Here is a 21,291-nt window from a genome sequence, read left to right as displayed (position 1 = left end):
CCCTGGTAACAAGCCTGGTGTCAGAACTCTTAGTTAGTTCTGGACTCATGAGTGTGTTAGTGCTGGACTAGGGAGAGTGTTAGTGCTGGACTCATGAGTGTGTGTTTTGAACAGAGCTCTGTAAAGGATGAGATCTCCAAGGAGCCTCTGACAGAGATGGACACCATAGAGGAGGCAGCTGACTCTGACCTAGACAGACAGCTACTAGAACCTAACTCTGTAAGTATCCACTCCAAACATGCTACGTGGCATAGGAACGCTTTCCCTCACACATATTAAGCCTAACCCTAACACACAAAACAGAGCTAGTTCTATGGAGATTCTCCATTGAGTATGGTTTTTAGTCCAGGACTAATCTTTATCTGTGTCCCAGAAATCAACCCATATTCTAAAGCCCAGTCTAATTATGTATCCGATCAGATAAACTGTTGTACCATGTAATTATTCATCCATTCTCTATCTTCTGAAGGATGCTTTGAATGAAACGACGGAAGGCCCCACATTCTGGGGTATCACCACTCTTAATGCCGTTAATGGGGACCAAGACGTGGGGAGGATCGAGAGCATCTCTAAGGGGATAGAGGGGATACTGACAGTGGACAAGGATTTCAGTGAAGCTCCCACGTCCAAGTTGACTTTATCAAACTCAACATTTAACCACACTACGTCCGAAGAGGTAAGGGGTACCTCTTCTACCCACAACCAAACAGTGTCTATCAAATTGAACAATGAATCTGTGTGTGTGTGTGTGTGTGTTTTAGAGGGTCTCTGAGGTACCAGGGGCAATAGTAGAAACTGTTCTCCTCAGTGGGGAAGACTCCTTGAAGAAAAAGAAGGGTCGAGAACGGAAGGTGATGTCACTACAAATTATTTTATTTTTTTATACATCTGATTTTTTAACACAACCTTGTTGGATTCAACACAATTTCCAAATTTGAGAACAGTGTGTGTAACTTGAATCATGCGACTAAACTTAAGTTGTTCACAACCTATTTGTATTCATGACTATACAAACTAATGTTATATTTAAATAGGTCTAAATAGATACTGTCAAAGAAAATATGTAAACTTTCTTAACCCTGACACATTTCCTTAAATGTACATTTCCAACCATTTTCAGAATTTTCCAATCAATTATTTTCTCTCCCATTAATCAACCCATGACATAGATATCTTTGACCTTAACTACTACAGCATGTTAGATCTTTATTTCCTATAAAGCATTACAACTTTTAACTGTGAAATTCTGAACCAGGGCAAGGGACAGAAAGGAAGACATAGGAGGCAAAGACAACGCCTGGTAAACGCCCAAACTAAAGATGGAGTCAAAATAACCATATAAACGCCCAAACTAAACATGTCTAACATTTACATTGTCACAGTCTGTTGCTAAGCATGTCACCCCTACCAGTCTTAACCTCAACTACTTTAAATGACTATCAATAAAATAATTACTATCATTTATTTCTCAGCAAACCTAACATTTATCGAATTCTAAATCTAAATCAAAACTAAGCTTATTAAACTGTACTTTCTGTGCCTAACTTAACCAATAAAAGGTATTAAATCATCATAACATACATTTTAAAACAACTAAAAGCATGCATTTTTTCTCCTAACTTGTCTTTGTTTTGTCCTTATTGTTTAAGACTTGTATGTCACGTAAGTCATGTCCTGCACTCCCTGTTTTCTGCTTTGCATCAAATACATGATTATGAATTTTTTTTAATGAAAGATATCTCCTCTTGATCTCATTTACATATGGGACTCACCTTTTTCTCTCCTCTCTAAAGACGAGTACGGAGGAGGAGGAGGAAGCGGAGGAGGAGGAATTTAACGATGGGGAAGAGTACAGTTATGAATACGAGGTGAGTAGCTGTCAAATGAGATGTAAATTATAATTCCTAATTATTTGATTGGTACATATTATTAGTCATAACTACAGTATGTCCATATTAATTCTGTGGGTGGACACCCAATGACGTCAGCTTTCCCAGTACACCTCAGGGATCAGGGTTGTTATGACACATTTAGCTCACGGGGCTGCCCATTGCCCACACAAATACTTTGACTCTTATAGCGATGCCCTGGTTTTGTTATGCTAGTGATCAGCATGTGTGGGAACCCTCCTAATTCAAACTTTCCAAACTCAAATGATCGCTGAGTTAAAAGAAGGTAGCTGCAAACTCTATTACTCCGATGCAATACATTTATTAATGAGTCAATCACACACATTCATGAAGAGGGTGTGTAGTTGACCTTGCATGCGTACATCTCTAGAGACAAAATGAGGAAGTAATATTTTCTCCCACATAGATGTATATAGTTGATTAGGGTCCCCACCCACTTCCCTGAAAATAATGAACAACTAGGAATGTATTAGTTTATGATTGTATGCCAGGGTATTGATGACACACCACACCGGGTATTAATTGTGGATTGCGTGTCGAACTCAGACAACTGTCTCACTCACCAGTATTATTATTATTTTGTGACGTTCGTAAAGTTTTTTAGAATGGAATGTTTATGTTTATATAGTTTTTTTCTTAATTTTTGGAACAGGATTCCACAGATGATCCCTTACTGTCAGTGGACGAGCAAGAGGAGTTTGAAATCACAACAGAAAGCACACTACATGGAATGAGCAAAGAGGTGAGCACTTTTTCTTTGCCCCTGTATCTCTACATATAGACAAATGATAGTACAGACAACGGATAGTGAAACATTTAATTTTCACTTTGACCTTTGAACCAGGAAATGCAGATACAGCATTCTGTCCAATAGTGGTCATTACTGATTATATGTCCATGTTTCTTACAGGGTGGCCTGACAACTTTAGGTCCATATCCATCCCAGTCACCAGGAGACAGAGAAAAGGTATGAATCTGGAGCTCTTTTCCTGAGATACTTTGTAAAGTGCAAACTGTGGCAAGCAGAGCCAGCACCATGTTGAGTTGAGTGGTAGAAGGCTGCGACATGGATATGTGACATGTTGCTGTGTGTTTGCTGTATTATATATAGTTCTTGAAACATGCTACATTTTGTTCCAAAGCAGGGGGAATTCACCACACCTATCCTTCACAGCACAATGGAAGAAACAGAGAAGGTAAGTCTGTGACTGACTTTGTGATTCTACCTGGCTCTTTACTAACCATGATCATGAGGGATATGGGGTGTAAATGGACACACCTAGACTTCTATTCATCTTTACTAACCATGCTTCAGTCCATGCATGCCTCCGTTGGACTGTGGGTGCATGAATATGGTGATCTTTCCTCTTATTAACAACCGTGAACATTTCACCAGTGCAAAGGGTACCACAATTTGAATTGTAATTTTAAACAAGGCCAGCATTATAAAAAAGTATTTAAAGATTGGACACAACTGGGCCAACTTGCAATGGAAGACGTCCATATACCAGCATGCACTGAGCATGACCTCTGAACTTTGCCTGAATGGGAATGTCAAGAGCTGCAACCAAAATATGAACTCTTCATGAGTGAATTTATACACAAGCAAACTGATTAAAGAGTTTTTTCTGGTTTTTTTTGTTTACTTTTTTTTAACACAGGACCTTTCCTAAATCCACAAAGATTGAGACTGTAGATTTGTAAGCACGGAGAGTTTGTATAAACTGTGAAGTGAAGTGTATTGCTGGTGAGGAGCAGTCTACCCTGAACCTGACCAGCATAACATGAGGAGGGACATCTTTTCGTCGCGCAATGATGATGTCATTCGTCCAATGTCACTTGTCCAATGCCACTTCTATGACCAGAATCGTGTCTTATACCTAATCCAAGTACCTAAAAGATGAACTATACATAGGTAAAGCTAAGTTAAATCAAGTCAGTGTCTTATATAATGATTATTGGACGAATACAATTATTCCATCAGATGTAAGTGTTATTTTAGCGTTGACTTTGCATAAACTAATTTATTTATTAAATAAGTTCAACATTTTACATTGGACCTAAGCTATAGTATAGCTTCTCTCTGTCGCTTCAGTATTACAACACTTTTTACCTCCTCATAATTTCTTCAACCATATTCTGATGATTTCAGTGTATCGCTGCTTATCAATTCCTCGACCAAACTTTATTTATTGAAAACATGGAAATAGATTGTATTTTGTTTATTTTCTGTATTAGTTACTACTTTTTCAATGAAATGTGTTTCCATCATATTCTTCAGAATATATAGTATTCAAACCTGTTTCCACTGGTGAAATGTTGATGGTATAAAGTTCTCTCTTTGTATTTAACCTCTCTGTGTGCATGTAAGTAAATGTTCAAATGTTCAAAAGTCTTTGTGTCTTCTTTCATCTAACATTAGCCTGTAATCCATTTCTGATACATCATAATCTGAAGGGACATATACACTTGGTCCAGGAATGTGCACATGCACATGCACACACAAAGTGGAACACTAAGGCTGTAGGCCAACCACCATGGGAACTCCCCACAGTGGTAATGGCACATCAATGACTTATGATCAATGACTCATGAAGTGGTTTTGGGAATTGGCAGGGGAGCCCATCTCATGTCCGGGTCAGAGTAAAGAAGAGCGCCCCCTGGCCTGATTACATGGTAAGTACACTGAAAAAATATGATTTACCATTCAAATACATTGTAAGGGTTCCTCATTTTTGGAAAACAATGGCAATTGCCAGAAACATTGGAAAATTTGCTGTTTCAGGCATACATGCCAGGAACTGCCGGAGGAAGAAATCGATATCATGACGGACAAAAAGTAAATAGATTGATTTACTCTGGATATTTTTCTATTACAATGATATCAACTACTCATAGGTTGTTATCAAATCAACAGTTAGCATGGAGGGAATGGCACAGGAAATGGGTTCAGAGAAGTTATTTCACGGTCAATGCAAACAATGTCTGACCATTCCCTCTTTCTGTTTTTAAAGTCACAGTCGGGAGCAAGAGGTCCCAAGAAATTAAATGTAAGTGTTGCTCAGCCAAAACATCTTGGTGAATTGCCCAACGGAAGGACTGTAGTTTTGAGCATCAAAATAAATCCATATAATTCAATTGCTATTTTTGTCCAATGAATCAAGCAATCAATCAATAAACCGATCCATTTTTTATTTGTGGTCCAAGAGACAGAAACAAGAAAACAGAGACCCTCAGCCTGACCCTGAATCCTATACAGAGAGGGATGTCGACTATGAGACAGAAAGAGACTGGGAGACACCAACAGAGATGGAGGGAGAGAGAGAGGGAAAGGATGGAGATGGAGAGAGAGAGATGAAGATGGAGGGAGAGAGAGAAGAACCCATAGCAGCAGAGGAGGAGGAAGAGACACAATGGGAAAGACAGAGAGAGGGGGGGATGGTGGAACAGAAAGGAAAAGAGATGGAAGGAGAGATATACCATGATGCAGAAAGAGAGGGAGAGGAGGAGAGAAGTGGCGACTCTGAGTGGGACACGGAGGAAGACGGTGAATACGAGAGGGAGAGAGAGAGGGAAAGGATGGAGATGGAGAGAGAGAGGATGGAGATGGAGAGAGAGAGGGAAGCAGAACTGGAGTTGCAAAGAGCGAAAATAGAGAGGGAGAGAGAACTAGAGAGGGAGAAAATGGAAAAGGAGAGAGATCTGCAAATGGAGAGGGAGAGTGAACTAGAGAGGGAGAGAACAGAGATGGAGGGAGGCAGAGACCTGGACAGGGAGAGAGAGGAGTGGGAGAGAACAGAGATGGAGGGAGGCAGAGACCTGGACAGGGAGAGAGAGGAGTGGGAGAGACGGAGGCAGGCAATGGAAAGAGAGAGAGGAAGACAAGAAGAGTATGAGGAGGAAGGAGGAGGAAGACCCTATCCAGGGCCAGAATGGGACTATTTGAAGGTAAACTCACACACATCCCTCAATCTAAGTCCTGTGAAGATGACATGATAAAAACGGCTGTTCTGTTATCGTCATCTAACACGTATTTCTATCAAACTCCTTTTTGTGTTCCTTTTTGAGTGGTTCCTTCTGTTTTCTAAAGGGTGCACCCGGTGAAAATGGACTTCAGGGACCCAAGGTGACTACCAATCATTTTCAAATAATAAGTGTCTTCAAATGGAGTGAAATAACAATGTCCTGGATCGGCCCCCATATCTCTACAGTACCACGTTGCAATAAGGAACCCTTTATAAATAGTTTGTTAAGGGTGTATAAGACGTTTGTGACAATATATTATTAATTTGTTGATCAGTGATACCCTGTGCATGGCAGACAATTCACACCATCTTTACTACAGTATCACAAGCACCAAAATGACGAGAACTACTTGTTTTATAGTCTGTAACTCTCTTATAAATCAATGCAAACCTTTGATAAAGGGTACCTTAATGTAATTTCAACCCAGTCTGTCCTTACGTCACTATACAATGTCACCAGGTCACAACATCAAACGTGTCATCGCTCCCCTTCTACCCACATCTCATTATCAGTGTCTCACACATGCACACACACACACACACACACACACACACCTACCTACCTACCCACATCTTCCCCTATAAGCTCAGACAGAATGTTGGTCTTTGATGTCCCCAGAGTTCTATTTCTGATCCCCTCATGACGCAGTGGATTAATAATGTGGTATTAATAATTCTGTCTGTTAGTTGGTGGCGTCGATACAAAAGATATCCTTGAAAAACTCAATGGACTTTTTTTCTCTCCGACAATCACTTTGTAACTCATTTGTTGACAATTCTCTTTGTTGTACAAGGGGGAACTTGGTGAAAAAGGACACAAGGTAAATGCTTTTCGAATTCAGTAATGTGACAGAGCAAAGCCCGACCCAAGGTATTTTTAAGCAGTCATGTTGTGAACATTTAAGTATTTGTATTTATTGATATATCTAACTAGAAGGACTCCTGCACACTGTACTGTATATTTGCAAATGAAACGTATCTAATTGCCATTATTGTGTTGTTGTGCTTTTAGGGTGAGCCAGGTATTGGCCACAGAGGTCCTGTGGGACAGGCTGGTCCACCCGGAACTAAGGTAGACTCCCACACCATCACTAAGCTCTGCCCCCTGCTTAGTCTAAAACGATTTAGCTTTAACTGGCTTCAATTGACAATTTTGTCACTTGAGGGCCTGATTGTTGCTATGGAGATACAATAGTCTAGAGGAAACACTGAACTTCAGTAGCTGCTGGAGAAATACCAACACTGTCCTTACCTGTCTCCTATTTGCTGTCCCGCCCCCCTCTCTCTGTGATTGTCCTTCTGTCTCTCTTTCTCTTTCAATTAATTTGTGAATTGTTGTTATCTTCCATTTACAAACCAAAACACTAAAACGTATGGAATTAATAACTGCAAGGGAATTATCATTTAAATGATACCAGTGCAGTAATTAGAGCAATGATAAAAATAGAAATAATCACTTTCTATCTTTGTCCCTCTGTCTCTCATTCTCTCATTCTCTCCTTCTGTCTGTCTGTCTGTCTGTCTGTCTGTCTGTCTGTCTGTCTGTCTGTCTGTCTGTCTGTCTGTCTGTCTGTCTGTCTGTCTGCCTGCCTGCCTGCCTGCCTGCCTGCCTGCCTGCCTGCCTGCCTGCCTGCCTGCCTGCCTGCCTGCCTGCCTGCCTGCCTGCCTGCCTGCCTGCCTGCCTGCCTGCCTGCCTGCCTGCCTGCCTGCCTGCCTGCCTGCCTGCCTGCCTGCCTGCCTGCCTGCCTGCCTGCCTGTCTGTCTGTCTGTCTGTCTGTCTGTCTCTCTCTCTATCTATCTATCTCTGTCTCTTTATCTCTATGTCTGCCTGTCTGTCTCTCTCTGTCTCTCTTTCTGTCTGTGTCTGCATGTCTGTCCTTCTCCCTCTGTCAGGGTGAGCCTGGTGAACCGGGTCCCTCTGGAGCGCAGGGTATTCAGGGTGTCCGTGGTAACCCTGGTATCTCAGGTTTTCAGGGTCTGCGGGGCCTACCAGGAGACCCAGGAGAGGCGGGGAGAGAGGTGAGGAGCTCCAGGCCTTGTAGTTTTAGTTATAAGAAACTCCAGGCCTTGTAGCTTTAGCCTATTTCCTGGTCAGATCGTGTGGTCCAAAAAATGTTGCCGCCCAATTTATGTCAAATTCAGCACTAACCAGAAAGCCAGAACAAAGATATGTTTTCAAAGGGCAAAAATACTGCCTACTAAGTAGGAAGATAATTGTTATAAAGCATGATGTTTTCTTACTGTTTTTGTTCATCTGTAGGGGGACAGGGGTAGAAGGGGTAAGAACGGATCATCCGGGACTCCAGGAACTAAAGGGAAACCTGGAATAGAGGTATGGAGAAATATAACTTGCCCTAGGCATTGTTTGCCTTCCTATGGTTATCATGTAACATAATGGATGTTTTCTGTTTACTAAAGGGTCCACCTGGTCTACCTGGGACGAAAGGAGATAAGGGCGACAGTATCCCGGGGGAACCAGGCGTCAGGGGTGTGGTTGGGATCACAGGTCGCAGGGTGAGACGGAACAATGGGCTTCATGACCTCAGAGATAGATTCTTGGCAGCATTGTAAAAGATAGAAAAGCTGCTCATCATGACGCAGTAACAACAGGATGGCACAACATGCACCATTTTTATATTTGTGATGTGTTTTTGTTTGTGACAGGGTGAAAAGGGCACTGCAGGAGTCATAGGAGCCCCAGGACACACTGTGAGTTAACATCATCACCTTTCATGATATGGACAGTCCAGAGGAGGCTGGTGGGAGAAGCTTAGAAGGATGGCTCATTTTAATGGCTGGAATGCAATAAATCGAACGCCGTCAAATGTGGTTTCCAGATGTTATGTGTTTGATAACATTCCAGCCACTAGAATGAGCCCATCCTCCTATAGCTCTTCCCACCAGCCTCCTCTGGTACAGTCATGTAGTTAAGGAAATTTGTTACATAGCTACCTTGACCCTTGACCTATTTTACTTAGGGTCCAAAGGGCTTCCCGGGCAGCAAAGGAGCAAAGGTAGGTTGACGGTTACTTCTTTGATGACATGGTAATTTTGGTAGACTATTCTGTGAAATAATTATAATAAGGTGCGATTGAGTGGGTCTTACTAAATACTTTTAGATTTTAGATTTTCATACACTCATACATCCACTCAGGTTCTCCAGATAATTTAGATACTTTTACTTTAGAGATAGTTTTAAAGATGGTTTTGACAGCCCGGTGTTTCAGAGTTCAGTCAAATTCTCTGCTCGTTCTATTGAAGTGTCACTTCTGTCTCTTCAAACCCTCTTTAGAACCCTATTTTTTAAACATGTTTCAACACTCACCATGTGGCCAGTCTATTTCAATTAACTTCAGTTGATTTTTGTGTGTATATAGGGATGTGGAGAATGAACATGAAGAGTCCATTTTTATATGTAACTACCTGATACAGGCATATAGTATATAGTTTGTGTTTTCTACACACAGACTTCAAATAAATACTATCTCATAGACTCATGCAGGCTGGGCACCATTTGGTGTATGACACTAAAATACAAACACTGTAAATCAATCAATCAATCATAGTATGAATGTTATAAGCCATTGATTCCTTTCATAAAATACCTACTGACATAATATATTTTCACAGGGTGACAGAGGTTTAGCAGGAGTACAAGGAGAGAGGGTGAGGTATACATGACATAAGTACTACACTAAGAGTGTTTTGTGCATGATTCATTAATACATGATGTACCTTCTTTATGTTTAGGGAAGCCCTCTCCAAATCCAGGGACCCAGAGGCTACAAGGGCTTAAAAGGAGAAGGGGTGAGAAACAAGTCCCCGAAAACAAGTCCCCCAAAATGTATTTTGAATGCTAATTTATGTTCTAGAGCAATCCTCCTTAAAAAAAATGTTATTTTAGAGAGATAGCTTTTGCATTTTCACATTGTGTGTTTTCCCGCTGAAGAGGCTGTTTATCTGTTATGTTTGTTTGTTTTAGGGAGAGCGAGGCTCCCCAGGTTTCGATGGAGATAAAGGCGAGAAGGGAGAGGACGGGCCCCCGGGGTTCAAAGTGCATGAAATAAAATTTTATGTGGAAAAAAGAGAGAAAGAAAGATTGTTAATAGATTTAAAGAAAGAGAGTCAAACACCAACAGAAAGAGAAAATACATTATCCATAACATGGAAGCCAAAGCACGTACTGTTCTAACGTTCAGCTTTTTGCTCTCCATCCGAAGGGCCTCAAAGGAGAAGCAGGGGCCAAAGGAGCCATGGGGCTGTTTGGGGTCCGCGGACCAGTGGGCCAGAAGGTCCGTAGGAAATACAGCATGTATCAATCTACAGGCTACATGGAACCACTGTTATCAGATCTATGCTGCTACGTGTATGCTCACTGTTGTTCTGTGCTTCCAGGGAGATACTGGCGAGCCTGGAGTCAATGGAGAAGTGGTGGGTATTTATCTGACACACTTTAACAGTGTCCAAATAAACAGGATCAGTATAACTGTATATATACTATGGTGGCGTGGAATGTGGTCAAAAACAGGCTTTGTTGATTGGCTTGTTGTTGTCACAGGGTCGTAATGGGGACGATGGATTGGACGGAGCCACAGGAGCCAAAGGAGACATGGGACTCCAGGGACAGAAGGGAGATCAGGTGAGGAGAGTGTGGCATAGAGCATAGAAATTAGAGACAAATAGAACCTGTCATCTGTTATGTTGTGAATCATTATACAGTCATTCTATTCTGTTCCATTCTGATATTCTATTCCTAGGGTGACAGAGGTGAACCTGGTTTACCGGGGGATACTGGGCAGACAGGAGAGAAGGTGAGGGCTTGATCATAATGTATTAGGCATGTTAGTAATGAGATGGTAATGCAATGATCAAAGGTAACTCTTGGTTGTGGTTGTTGCACAGGGATTCCGAGGCCTACCTGGACGCATAGGAAGCACTGGGCTTGATGGAGAAAAGGTTAGTTGCCTGCTGTGGGAATCAATACAATGATCACAACAACACATTGTGCTCCAGGAAGCATCGTCAGTACCACTCACCCACAAAAGTCAAGGTTTACAGTAGTGGCAACTAGCTGCCACACGCTGGATACAATTTAGTATACTGTTCAATCCTCTGACCTAATAGGTCACTGTCAAACTATGGTCAATGGTTGCACAGTTTCAGACACAGTTTCAGTGGAAATTGAAGTATTTAATCGTTGTTTGACACAGGGAGAGATGGGGATTCCTGGAACCCCAGGACTTCCAGGGATCAATGGACTCACAGGACGGAAGGTAAGCACAAACACAGTAATTCCAATCTCCAAGGGTGTCTGATGGGGTTGGGATATGCAAGAAAAACATTTCCATTTCACACATACACACTTGTATATGTGAAACAGGACAAATATAAGCACCCACCTAATTATTTATTAATTATTTATATACACACACAAATCAAAATCATTCTCACTAATCTTCTGAAAAGTGTTGATTGTGATGTGTTGTGTTGATGTGTTGTGTTGATGTGTTGTGTTGATGTGATGTGTTGATGTGTTGTGTTGATATGTCGTGTTGATGTGTTGTGTTGATGTGATGTGTTGATGTATTGTGTTGATGTGTTGTGTTGATGTGTTGTGTTGTGTTGATGTGTTGTGTTGATGTGTTGATGTGTTGTGTTGATGTGTTGATGTGTTGTGTTGTGTTGATGTGTTGTGTTGATGTATTGTTGTGTTGATGTGTTGATGTGTTGTGTTGATGTGTAGGGGGAAAAAGGGAACGAGGGTATCAATGGAGTAGAGGGAGCCCCAGGACTGAAAGGAGAGAAGGTTGGTTCAAATCACATGTAAATATCTGCCTTTATTAGACCGATAGAATACAATCGCTCGTTGAAATTATTACTATTCATATTCTACGTACTACAGAGGAATGTGGAAATATTCATATAGTTCTTGAAGCATTATGTTTTTCTCCCATCATGCACCATTCATGTTGTCCCTGTCTTGTGCAGGGCACCACTGGTTTCCCAGGGTTCCCTGGGTTTAAGGGGTCAGCAGGGACACCAGGAAGTGATGGAGCGGAGGGGCGACCAGGAAGTAATGGGTCCAAGGGAGAGACAGGAACCAAGGTAGATTGAGGTTGCCTCCCGGTCAAGGTTATTATAGTAAATGAAAACTGAAACTAAAATAAAAACTAAAATTGGAAAAACTATTTAGTAAATTGAAATAAAAATATTTGAAAAACTTAAACTGTACTGAAACTATTATCTTTGCCTGCAAAACTAACTAAAATAGTTTATTTTTCTTCTAATTTTGGGGCAAAACTAATTTAAAATTGAGTTTTCGAGGTTCTGAATCTGGTGGTTATAGGCCTAGCTTGTGCATCACTATCACTAGCTATCACTAGCTAACAGGGAAGAAATCCAAGGGCGAGCACGGAGCGTGACTGGGCCAAGCAAGGACAGCTTGTGAAGTTAATGGAGCCGTTCGCAATACATACCGACCAACTTCAAACTGACAGCCAAACTGATGTGGTACTGTGCCTTCTCAACCTTGAGGCACACTTGCAGTCAACTACTGTTGCAAAACAGTTGGCACAGGTCCTCCTGAAGTCACTGCATGAGCGCTTCGCATGCATACTGAATGGCAGCCAACTTCAATCCAACAAGGCATGAAGTGCCCCGTGTGAGATGGGGAAATACCTGGAAGAGGTAAAGGAGGGCATGTTTACAGAGTCACCTCTCCAGTTCTGGCAGGCAAATGGCTGTTTATCCAAAGCTGTGCTCTGTGGCACTAGATCTGGTTTCTGCACCTGCATCCCAAGTGTTTGTGGAGAGAATATTCTCTGTCTGTGGACAACTGTCATCAAATGAACACCTCTCTTGAAGATAAACCAGAAAATCTTGTTTGCTTGAACAGAAACAAACACACACACACACAAGCTGGCTGGCTGTGAACTGATAGGTTTGTGGATAAGTGTTGTATTGCTTATGTTTTTGCTGCTGTTGCAGCTGTTTTTATTAGCCATATTTGAAGGGGTTAGTCAGTGATACATGTTTAATATTACATAGATATAAAATGTCAAATGTATCATGACTTAATTTGTAGTTTTTGTGTCAGATAAAGGTACAGGTACTTGATTCTTCTTCTACTAAAGTTAAAAAAGCAAAGGGATTGGTGTAAACATGAGTTTCCTTCCACAATATTTCTTGCACCAGTCTAGGCACTTATCCTTCCAATCCAATTCACAATAGGATTGATTTATAATTTACACCTAACCAAACCTATGTCCTGGCCACGGAGTTGTATGGAGTACTCTAATGGCCAAAAGCCTGTGTTTACAGTGGGGGGGGGGGAAGTATTTAGTCAGCCACCAATTGTGCAAGTTCTCCCACTTAAAAAGATGAGAGAGGCCTGTAATTTTCATCATAGGTACACGTCAACTATGACAGACAAATTGAGGAAAAAAAATCCAGAAAATCACATTTTAGGATTTTTAATGAATTTATTTGCAAATTATGGTGGAAAATAAGTATTTGGTCACCTACAAACAAGCAAGATTTCTGGCTCTCACAGACCTGTAACTTCTTCTTTAAGAGGCTCCTCTGTCCTCCACTCGTTACCTGTATTAATGGCACCTGTTTGAACTTGTTATCAGTATAAAAGACACCTGTCCACAACCTCAAACAGTCACACTCCAAACTCCACTATGGCCAAGACCAAAGAGCTGTCAAAGGACACCAGAAACAAAATTGTAGACCTGCACCAGGCTGGGAAGACTAAATCTGCAATAGGTAAGCAGCTTGGTTTGAAGAAATCAACTGTGGGAGCAATTATTAGGAAATGGAAGACATACAAGACCACTGATAATCTCCCTCGATCTGGGGCTCCACGCAAGATCTCACCCTGTGGGGTCAAAATGATCACAAGAACGGTGAGCAAAAATCCCAGAACCTAGTGAATGACCTGCAGAGAGCTGGGACCAAAGTAACAAAGCCTACCATCAGTAACACACTACGCCGCCAGGGACTCAAATCCTGCAGTGCCAGACGTGTCCCCCTGCTTAAGCCAGTACATGTCCAGGCCCGTCTGAAGTTTGCTAGAGTGCATTTGGATGATACAGAAGAGGATTGGGAGAATGTCATATGGTCAGATGAAACCAAAATAGAACTTTTTGGTAAAAACTCAACTCGTCGTGTTTGGAGGACAAAGAATGCTGAGTTGCATCCAAAGAACACCATACCTACTGTGAAGCATGGGGGTGGAAACATCATGCTTTGGGGCTGTTTTTCTGCAAAGGGACCAGGACGACTGATCCGTGTAAAGGAAATAATGAATGGGGCCGTGTATCGTGAGATTTTGAGTGAAAACCTCCTTCCATCAGCAAGGGCATTGAAGATGAAACGTGGCTGGGTCTTTCAGCATGACAATGATCCCAAACACACCGCCCGGGCAACGAAGGAGTGGCTTCGTAAGAAGCATTTCAAGGTCCTGGAGTGGCCTAGCCAGTCTCCAGATCTCAACCCCATAGAAAATCTTTGGAGGGAGTTGAAAGTCTGTGTTGCCCAGCGACAGCCCCAAAACATCACTGCTCTAGAGGAGATATGCATGGAGGAATGGGCCAAAATACCAGCAACAGTGTGTGAAAACCTTGTAAAGACTTACAGAAAACGTTTGACCTGTGTCATTGCCAACAAAGGGTATATAACAAAGTATTGAGAAACTTTTGTTATTGACCAAATACTTATTTTCCACCATAATTTGCAAATAAATTCATAAAAAATCATACAATGTGATTTTCTGGATTTTTTTTCTCATTTTGTCTGTCATAGTTGACGTGTACCTATGATGAAAATTACAGGCCTCTCTCATCTTTTTAAGTGGGAGAACTTGCACAATTGGTGGCTGACTAAATACTTTTTTCCCCACTGTACATGGGCAGCGCCATTGAGGACTTTCGACATTTTGATTTGGCATGACCTGATGGCCCGGTTGGAGTGGTGACAGCTGGGTCATCAGGAGGGATCAGCCAATTCATTTTACTAGTGAAGAAGAAAATGGACTATTTCATGATGGCGTCTGTGAGGGCTGTCCTTCCTGACACAGACGCCATCATGACACAGATACAGGGATGTTATGTTTATCCAAGTCTATGGTCCTGGCCATCATCTTACTGCCCCCCAGTGGCAAGAAGTGACATCCCCAAAAAACGAACTATAGGCCTAATGGCTAGCCTTCCATTGGCCACTTTCTGTCCCTAACACTAACACTAAAACTGAAACGAAATCATCTAAAAACGACATAGAAAGGTTTTTATCAAACTGAAACTAAATAAAAACTAGTCAATCAAGTCTGAAAACGAACTGAAACTAAACAGAATTTCAAAAAAAATCTAAAAACTAATAGAAATAAAAAACTAATCTTAAATCACCAAACTATAGTAACCTTGCTTCCGGTAACCTATTGTATATTGGTGTCATGGAAGCAGAATTTTGTGTGTACTCTGTCTGTTCGTGTGTCTGTGTGTCTGTCCGTGTGTCTGTGTGTCTGTGTGTCTGTCTGTGTATGTCTGTGTATGTGTCTGGCTCAGTCTGTCTGTCTGTATGTCTGTCTGTCTGTCTGACTGTCTGTCTATGTCCTTCATGCATGCATAACAACAACAACAACAATAACAACCCCAGCCCAACCAACCCCAGAACCCAGTTTTGCCCAGTCACAGTGCACCTTAAAAAATCCACTTTCCACAAAAGTTACAACAATAAAAAAAGAACCAGACAACGTCATGATGAGATGAAACAAGCCTGATTACAGCAGGCACATTGTCCACCTATCAGAATGGCTGTCAGATAGATAGACAGGCAGGAGACTACATTCCAATGTCTAGCAACGCATAGGAAGGAAGAGAATAGAGGCATAATTAAGACACAGAAATGGGTCTAATTTCTGATGCGGCGGGAACGCTATCCAAACCTCTATGTTAATAACTCCTTTCAGCCACAATTAGTAGCCTGTTGATGTTGATAGGAGAGAAGTGAGGCAAGATAAGCCTAATGATCGGGTTGAGCTTTAGTTAGGCAACTACGTTGTAAGGAAGTATGTAGTAGAAAAGTATGTAGTAGGGAAGTACGTAGTAGGGAAGTACATAGTAGGGAAGTACGTAGTAGGGAAGTACGTAGTAGGGAAGTACGTAGTAGGGAAGTACGTAGTAGGGAAGTACGTAGTAGGGAAGTACGTAGTAGGAGAGTACGTAGTAGGGAAGTACGTAGTAGGGAAGTACATAGTAGGGAAGTACGTAGTAGGAGAGTACGTAGTAGGGAAGTACGTAGTAGGGAAGTACATAGTAGGGAAGTACGTAGTAGGGAAGTACGTAGTAGGGAAGTACGTAGTAAGGAAGTACGTAATAGGGAAGTACGTAGTAGGGAAGTACGTAGTAGGGGAGTACGTAGTAGGAAAGTACGTAGTAGGGAAGTACGTAATAGGGAAGTACGTAGTAGGGAAGTACGTAGTAGGGAAGTACGTAATAGGGAAGTACGTAGTAGGGAAGTACGTAGTAGGGAAGTACGTAGTAGGGAAGTACGTAGTAAGGAAGTACGTAGTAGGGAAGTACGTAGTAAGGAAGTACGTAGTAGGGAAGTACGTAGTAGGGGAGTACGTAGTAGGGAAGTACGTAGTAAGGAAGTACGTAATAGGGAAGTACGTAGTAGGGAAGTACGTAGTAGGGAAGTACGTAGTAGGGAAGTACGTTTTAGGGAAGTACGTAGTAGGGGAGTACGTAGTAGGAAAGTACGTAGTAGGGAAGTACGTAATAGGGAAGTACGTAATAGGGAAGTACGTAGTAGGGAAGTACGTAGTAGGGAAGTACGTAGTAGGGAAGTACGTTTTAGGGAAGTACGTAGTAGGGGAGTACGTAGTAGGAAAGTACGTAGTAGGGAAGTACGTAGTAGGGAAGTACGTAGTAGGGAAGTACGTAGTAGGGAAGTATGTGTTCCTCTTATAATAGTATACAATTTTTGTAAAATGGAATTTAGAGTGAAGGATGTTGTTGGTTTGTATTTATATGTGAGAGAGTGTGTGTGTAAGTGTGTCTGTCTGTGTGTGTGCCTATCTGTGCCTGCCTGTTTGTGCATGTGCCTGTGAGCGCACATGTACGTGGACTTGCTAGCATGCTCAGCACCTGTGTGAGTAAGTGCGTTCTCAATTTGACTGTGTTGTTGTCCCAGGGAGAGAGGGGCAGGAGAGGCAGAGGGAAGCCTTGTCAGACAGGACCACCTGGAACTCCAGGACAAAGAGGAGGCAGTGTAAGCTACTTCCCAGACCAGACACATCCCTTAGCAAAAACTATTGCAGCCAGAGTGCAGTATAACTGCAGTTAGAGTGCAGTATAACTCCAGTTAGAGTGCAGTAAAACTGCAGTTAGAGTGCAGTAGAACTGCAGTTAGAGTGCAGTAGAACTGTAGTATGCTGCAAATACTGCGTCCACAATACATTTTTTTTACTGCAGTAATTTTGCAGTGTAACTGCAGTTAGTGTGCAGTAGAACTGCAGTTCAACTGCAGTACACTGCAGTTCAACTGCAGTACACTGCAGTTATTCTGCAATTACTGTGTCCAAAATATCACAGTTTACGGCAGTTACTGCACTTTTACTGCAGTTTCAAAACCGAAATATTTTTTTGTAAAGGACAGCACTCACACATATGTTGTTGTTAATGTATCAATACCTAATGGGAGTTACTGTCCCTAGGCTGGTTGACAGTAATAATTGCTGTGATAATAACCAGTGTGTCTTTTCCAGGGAGAGCTTGGAAAAGAGGGACTAAAGGGAGAGAAAGGGGAACCTGGACTCTCTGTAAGTGCATCTTACTTATACACATTTACATTTACATTTACGTCATTTAGCAGACGCTCTTATCCAGAGCAACGTACAAATTGGTGCATTCACCTTATAGCCAGTGGGATAACCACTTGACAATTTTTTTTTTTTGGGGGGGTGGGGTTGGGTAAGGTGGGGGGTAGAATGATTACTTTATCCTATCCCAGGTATTCCTTAAAGAGGTGGGGTTTCAAATGTCTCCGGAAGGTGGTGAGTGACTCCGCTGTCCTGGCGTCGTGAGGGAGCTTGTTCCACCATTGGGGTGCCAGAGCAGTGAACAGTTTTGACTGGGCTGAGCGGGAACTGTGCTTCCGCAGAGGTAGGGGAGCCAGCAGGCCAGAGGTGGATGAACGCAATGCCCTCGTTTGGGTGTAGGGACTGATCAGAGCCTGAAGGTACGGAGGTGCCGTTCCCCTCACAGCTCCGTAGGCAAGCACCATGGTCTTGTAGCAGATGCGAGCTTCAACTGGAAGCCAATGGAGTGTGCGGAGGAGCGGGGTGACGTGAGAGAACTTGGGAAGGTTGAACACCAGACGGGCTGCGGCATTCTGGATGAGTTGTAGGGGTTTAATGGCACAGGCAGGGAGCCCAGCCAACAGCGAGTTGCAGTAATCCAGACGGGAGATGACAAGTGCCTGGATTAGGACCTGTGCCGCTTCCTGTGTAAGGCAGGGTCGTACTCTCCGAATGTTGTAGAGCATGAATCTACAGGATCGGGTCACCGCCTTGATGTTAGCGGAGAACGACAGGGTGTTGTCCAGGGTCACGCCAAGGCTCTTCGCACTCTGGGAGGAGGACACAACGGAGTTGTCAACCGTGATGGCGAGATCATGGAACGGGCAGTCCTTCCCCGGGAGGAAGAGCAGCTCCGTCTTGCCAAGGTTCAGCTTGAGGTGGTGATCCGTCATCCATACTGATATGTCTGCCAGACATGCAGAGATGCGATTCGCCACCTGGTTATCAGAAGGGGGAAAGGAGAAGATTAGTTGTGTGTCGTCTGCGTAGCAATGATAGGAGAGGCCATGTGAGGATATGACAGAGCCAAGTGACTTGGTGTATAGCGAGAATAGGAAAAGGCCTAGAACTGAGCCCTGGGCGACACCAGTGGTGAGAGCACGTGGTGCGGAGACAGCTTCTCGCCACGGCACTTGGTAGGAGCGACCGGTCAGGTAGGATGCAATCCAAAAGTGAGCCGCGCCGTAGATGCCCAGCTCGGAGAGGGTGGAGAGGAGGATCTGATGGTTCACAGTATCAAAGGCAGCAGACAGGTCTAGAAGGACACGAGCAGAGGAGAGAGAGTTAGCTTTAGCAGTGCGGAGAGCCTCCGTGACACAGAGTAGAGCAGTCTCAGTTGAATGACCAGTCTTGAAACCTGACTGGTTTGGATCAAGAAGGTCATTCTGAGAGAGATAGCAAGAGAGTTGGCTAAAGACGGCACGCTCAATACTTTTGGAGAGAAAAGAAAGAAGGGATACTGGTCTGTAGTTGTTGACATCAGAGGGATCGAGTGTTGGTTTTTTGAGAAGGGGTGCAACTCTCGCTCTCTTGAAGATGGAAGGGACATAGCCAGCGGTCAAGGATGAGTTGATCAGCGAGGTGAGGTAAGGGAGAAGGTCACCGGAGATGGTCTGGAGAAGAGAGGAGGGGATAGGGTCAAGCGGGCAGGTTGTTGGGCGGCCGGCCGTCACAAGTCGCAAGATTTTATCTGGAGAGAGAGGGGAGAAATAAGTCAAAGCATAGGGTAGGGCAGTGTGAGCAGGATCAGCAGTGTAATTTGACTTAACAAACTAGGATCGGATGTCGTCAACCTTCTTTTCAAAATGGTTGACGAAGTCATCCACAGAGAGGGAGGAGGGGGGGAGTGGGAGGAGGATTCAGCAGGGAGGAGAAGGTGGCAAAGAGCTTCCTAGGGTTAGAGGCAGATGCTTGGAATTTAGAGTGGTAGAAAGTGGCCTTAGCAGCAGAAACAGATGAAGAAAATGTAGAGAGGAGGGAGTGAAAAGATGCCAGGTCCGCAGGGAGTCTAGTTTTCCTCCATTTCCGCTCGGCTGCCCGGAGCCCTGTTCTGTGAGCTCGCAATGAGTCATCAAGCCACGGAGCTGGAGGGGAGGACCGAGCCGGCCGGGAGGATAGGGGACATAGAGAGTCAAAGGATGCAGAAAGGGAGGAGAGGAGGGTTGAGGAGGCAGAATCAGGAGATTGGAGGGAGAAGGATTGAGCAGAGGGAAGAGATGATAGGATGAAAGAGGAGAGAGTAGCGGGAGAGAGAGAGCGAAGGTTGCGACGGGGCATTACCATCTGAGTAGGGGCAGAGTGAGTAGTGTTGGAGGAGAGCGAGAGAGAAAAGGATACAAAGTAGTGGTCGGAGACATGGAGGGGAGTTGCAGTGAGATTAGTAGAAGAACAGCATCTAGTAAAGATGAGGTCAAGCGTATTGCCTGCCTTGTGAGTAGGGGGGGGGGGACGGTGAGAGGGTGAGGTCAAAAGAGGAGAGGAGTGGAAAGGAGGCAGAGAGAAATGAGTCAAAGGTAGACGTAGGGAGGTTGAAGTCCCTCAGAACTGTGAGGGGTGAGCCATCCTCAGGAAAGGAACTTATCAAGGCGTCAAGCTCATTGATGAACTCTCCAAGGGAACCTGGAGGGCGATAAATGACAAGGATATTAAGCTTAAATGGGCAAGTGACTGTGACAGCATGGAATTCAAATGAGGAGATAGACAGATGGGTCAGGGGAAAAATAGAGAATGTCCACTTGGGAGAGATGAGGATTCCTGTGCCACCACCCCACTGACCAGATGCTCTCGGGGTATGCGAGAACACATGGTCAGACGAGGAGAGAGCAGTAGGAGTAGCAGTGTTTTCAGTGGTAATCCATGTTTCCGTCAGCGCCAAGAAGTTGAGGGACTGGAGGGTAGCATAGGCTGAGATGAACTATGCCTTGTTGGCAGCAGAACGGCAGTTCCAGAGGCTGCCTGAGACCTGGAACTCCACGTGGGTGGTGCGTGCAGGGACCACCAGGTTAGAGAGGCAGCAGCCACGTGGTGTGAGGCGTTTGTATAGCCTGTGCGGAGAGGAGAGAACAGGGATAGACAGAGGCATAGTTGACAGGCTGCAGAAAATGGCTACAATAATGCAAAGGAGATCGGAATGAAATGAACTAAACATCTGGGAAAGGAGAGAGCGGGGCCTCCCTCACCACAACACCCAAATATAACTCTCCCAACTTCCACCTCTGAAACTATAATTGTTGTAAACTACAGCGGTTCAATGTTTTCTAGGAATAGACTAACTTAGTTTATTCAGCTAGCTAACTAGGTACAGTATTCTTCCGTGAAAATCGTCCAGGGCACCTAGTCATAAGACGCCACAGCCAGCTAGCATGCCGGACTCCAACAACACGGTTTAGCACCAATACTCGGCCACAACAAACCACCAGTGTGTCAACACGCCAAGCAGATCGTTCGTGTCCGTGTCTAACGTTGTGGGTTAGTCCTGACAGCTTGAGCGAGT

General features: G+C 43.5%; 1 protein-coding gene across 1 annotated transcript in view; it reads left to right on the top strand.

Moving 5' to 3' along the window:
* The window catches only part of LOC311140108 (uncharacterized protein), a gene marked incomplete at both ends in the record, with an annotated part of 91,070 nt that overhangs the window by 57,902 nt on the left and 11,877 nt on the right, over positions 1 to 21,291 (top strand). Inside the window, 24 exons of the mRNA XM_084175045.1 lie at positions 115 to 219; positions 470 to 676; positions 1,794 to 1,868; positions 6,001 to 6,036; positions 6,730 to 6,756; positions 6,948 to 7,007; positions 7,829 to 7,954; positions 8,196 to 8,267; positions 8,354 to 8,449; positions 8,600 to 8,644; positions 8,914 to 8,949; positions 9,566 to 9,601; positions 9,686 to 9,742; positions 9,918 to 9,989; positions 10,156 to 10,227; positions 10,331 to 10,366; positions 10,494 to 10,574; positions 10,693 to 10,746; positions 10,838 to 10,891; positions 11,146 to 11,208; positions 11,679 to 11,741; positions 11,924 to 12,040; positions 17,132 to 17,209; positions 17,706 to 17,759. Of these exons, the coding sequence (XP_084031171.1) occupies positions 115 to 219; positions 470 to 676; positions 1,794 to 1,868; positions 6,001 to 6,036; positions 6,730 to 6,756; positions 6,948 to 7,007; positions 7,829 to 7,954; positions 8,196 to 8,267; positions 8,354 to 8,449; positions 8,600 to 8,644; positions 8,914 to 8,949; positions 9,566 to 9,601; positions 9,686 to 9,742; positions 9,918 to 9,989; positions 10,156 to 10,227; positions 10,331 to 10,366; positions 10,494 to 10,574; positions 10,693 to 10,746; positions 10,838 to 10,891; positions 11,146 to 11,208; positions 11,679 to 11,741; positions 11,924 to 12,040; positions 17,132 to 17,209; positions 17,706 to 17,759 (1,722 nt within the window). The remainder of the gene's footprint in view (positions 1 to 114; positions 220 to 469; positions 677 to 1,793; positions 1,869 to 6,000; positions 6,037 to 6,729; positions 6,757 to 6,947; positions 7,008 to 7,828; positions 7,955 to 8,195; positions 8,268 to 8,353; positions 8,450 to 8,599; positions 8,645 to 8,913; positions 8,950 to 9,565; positions 9,602 to 9,685; positions 9,743 to 9,917; positions 9,990 to 10,155; positions 10,228 to 10,330; positions 10,367 to 10,493; positions 10,575 to 10,692; positions 10,747 to 10,837; positions 10,892 to 11,145; positions 11,209 to 11,678; positions 11,742 to 11,923; positions 12,041 to 17,131; positions 17,210 to 17,705; positions 17,760 to 21,291) is intronic.

Source organism: Coregonus lavaretus, assembly GCF_964263955.1.
Source record: "Coregonus lavaretus genome assembly, chromosome: 13".
Lineage (NCBI taxonomy): Eukaryota > Metazoa > Chordata > Actinopteri > Salmoniformes > Salmonidae > Coregonus > Coregonus lavaretus.
This window is presented reverse-complemented; position numbering and strand designations above follow the sequence as displayed.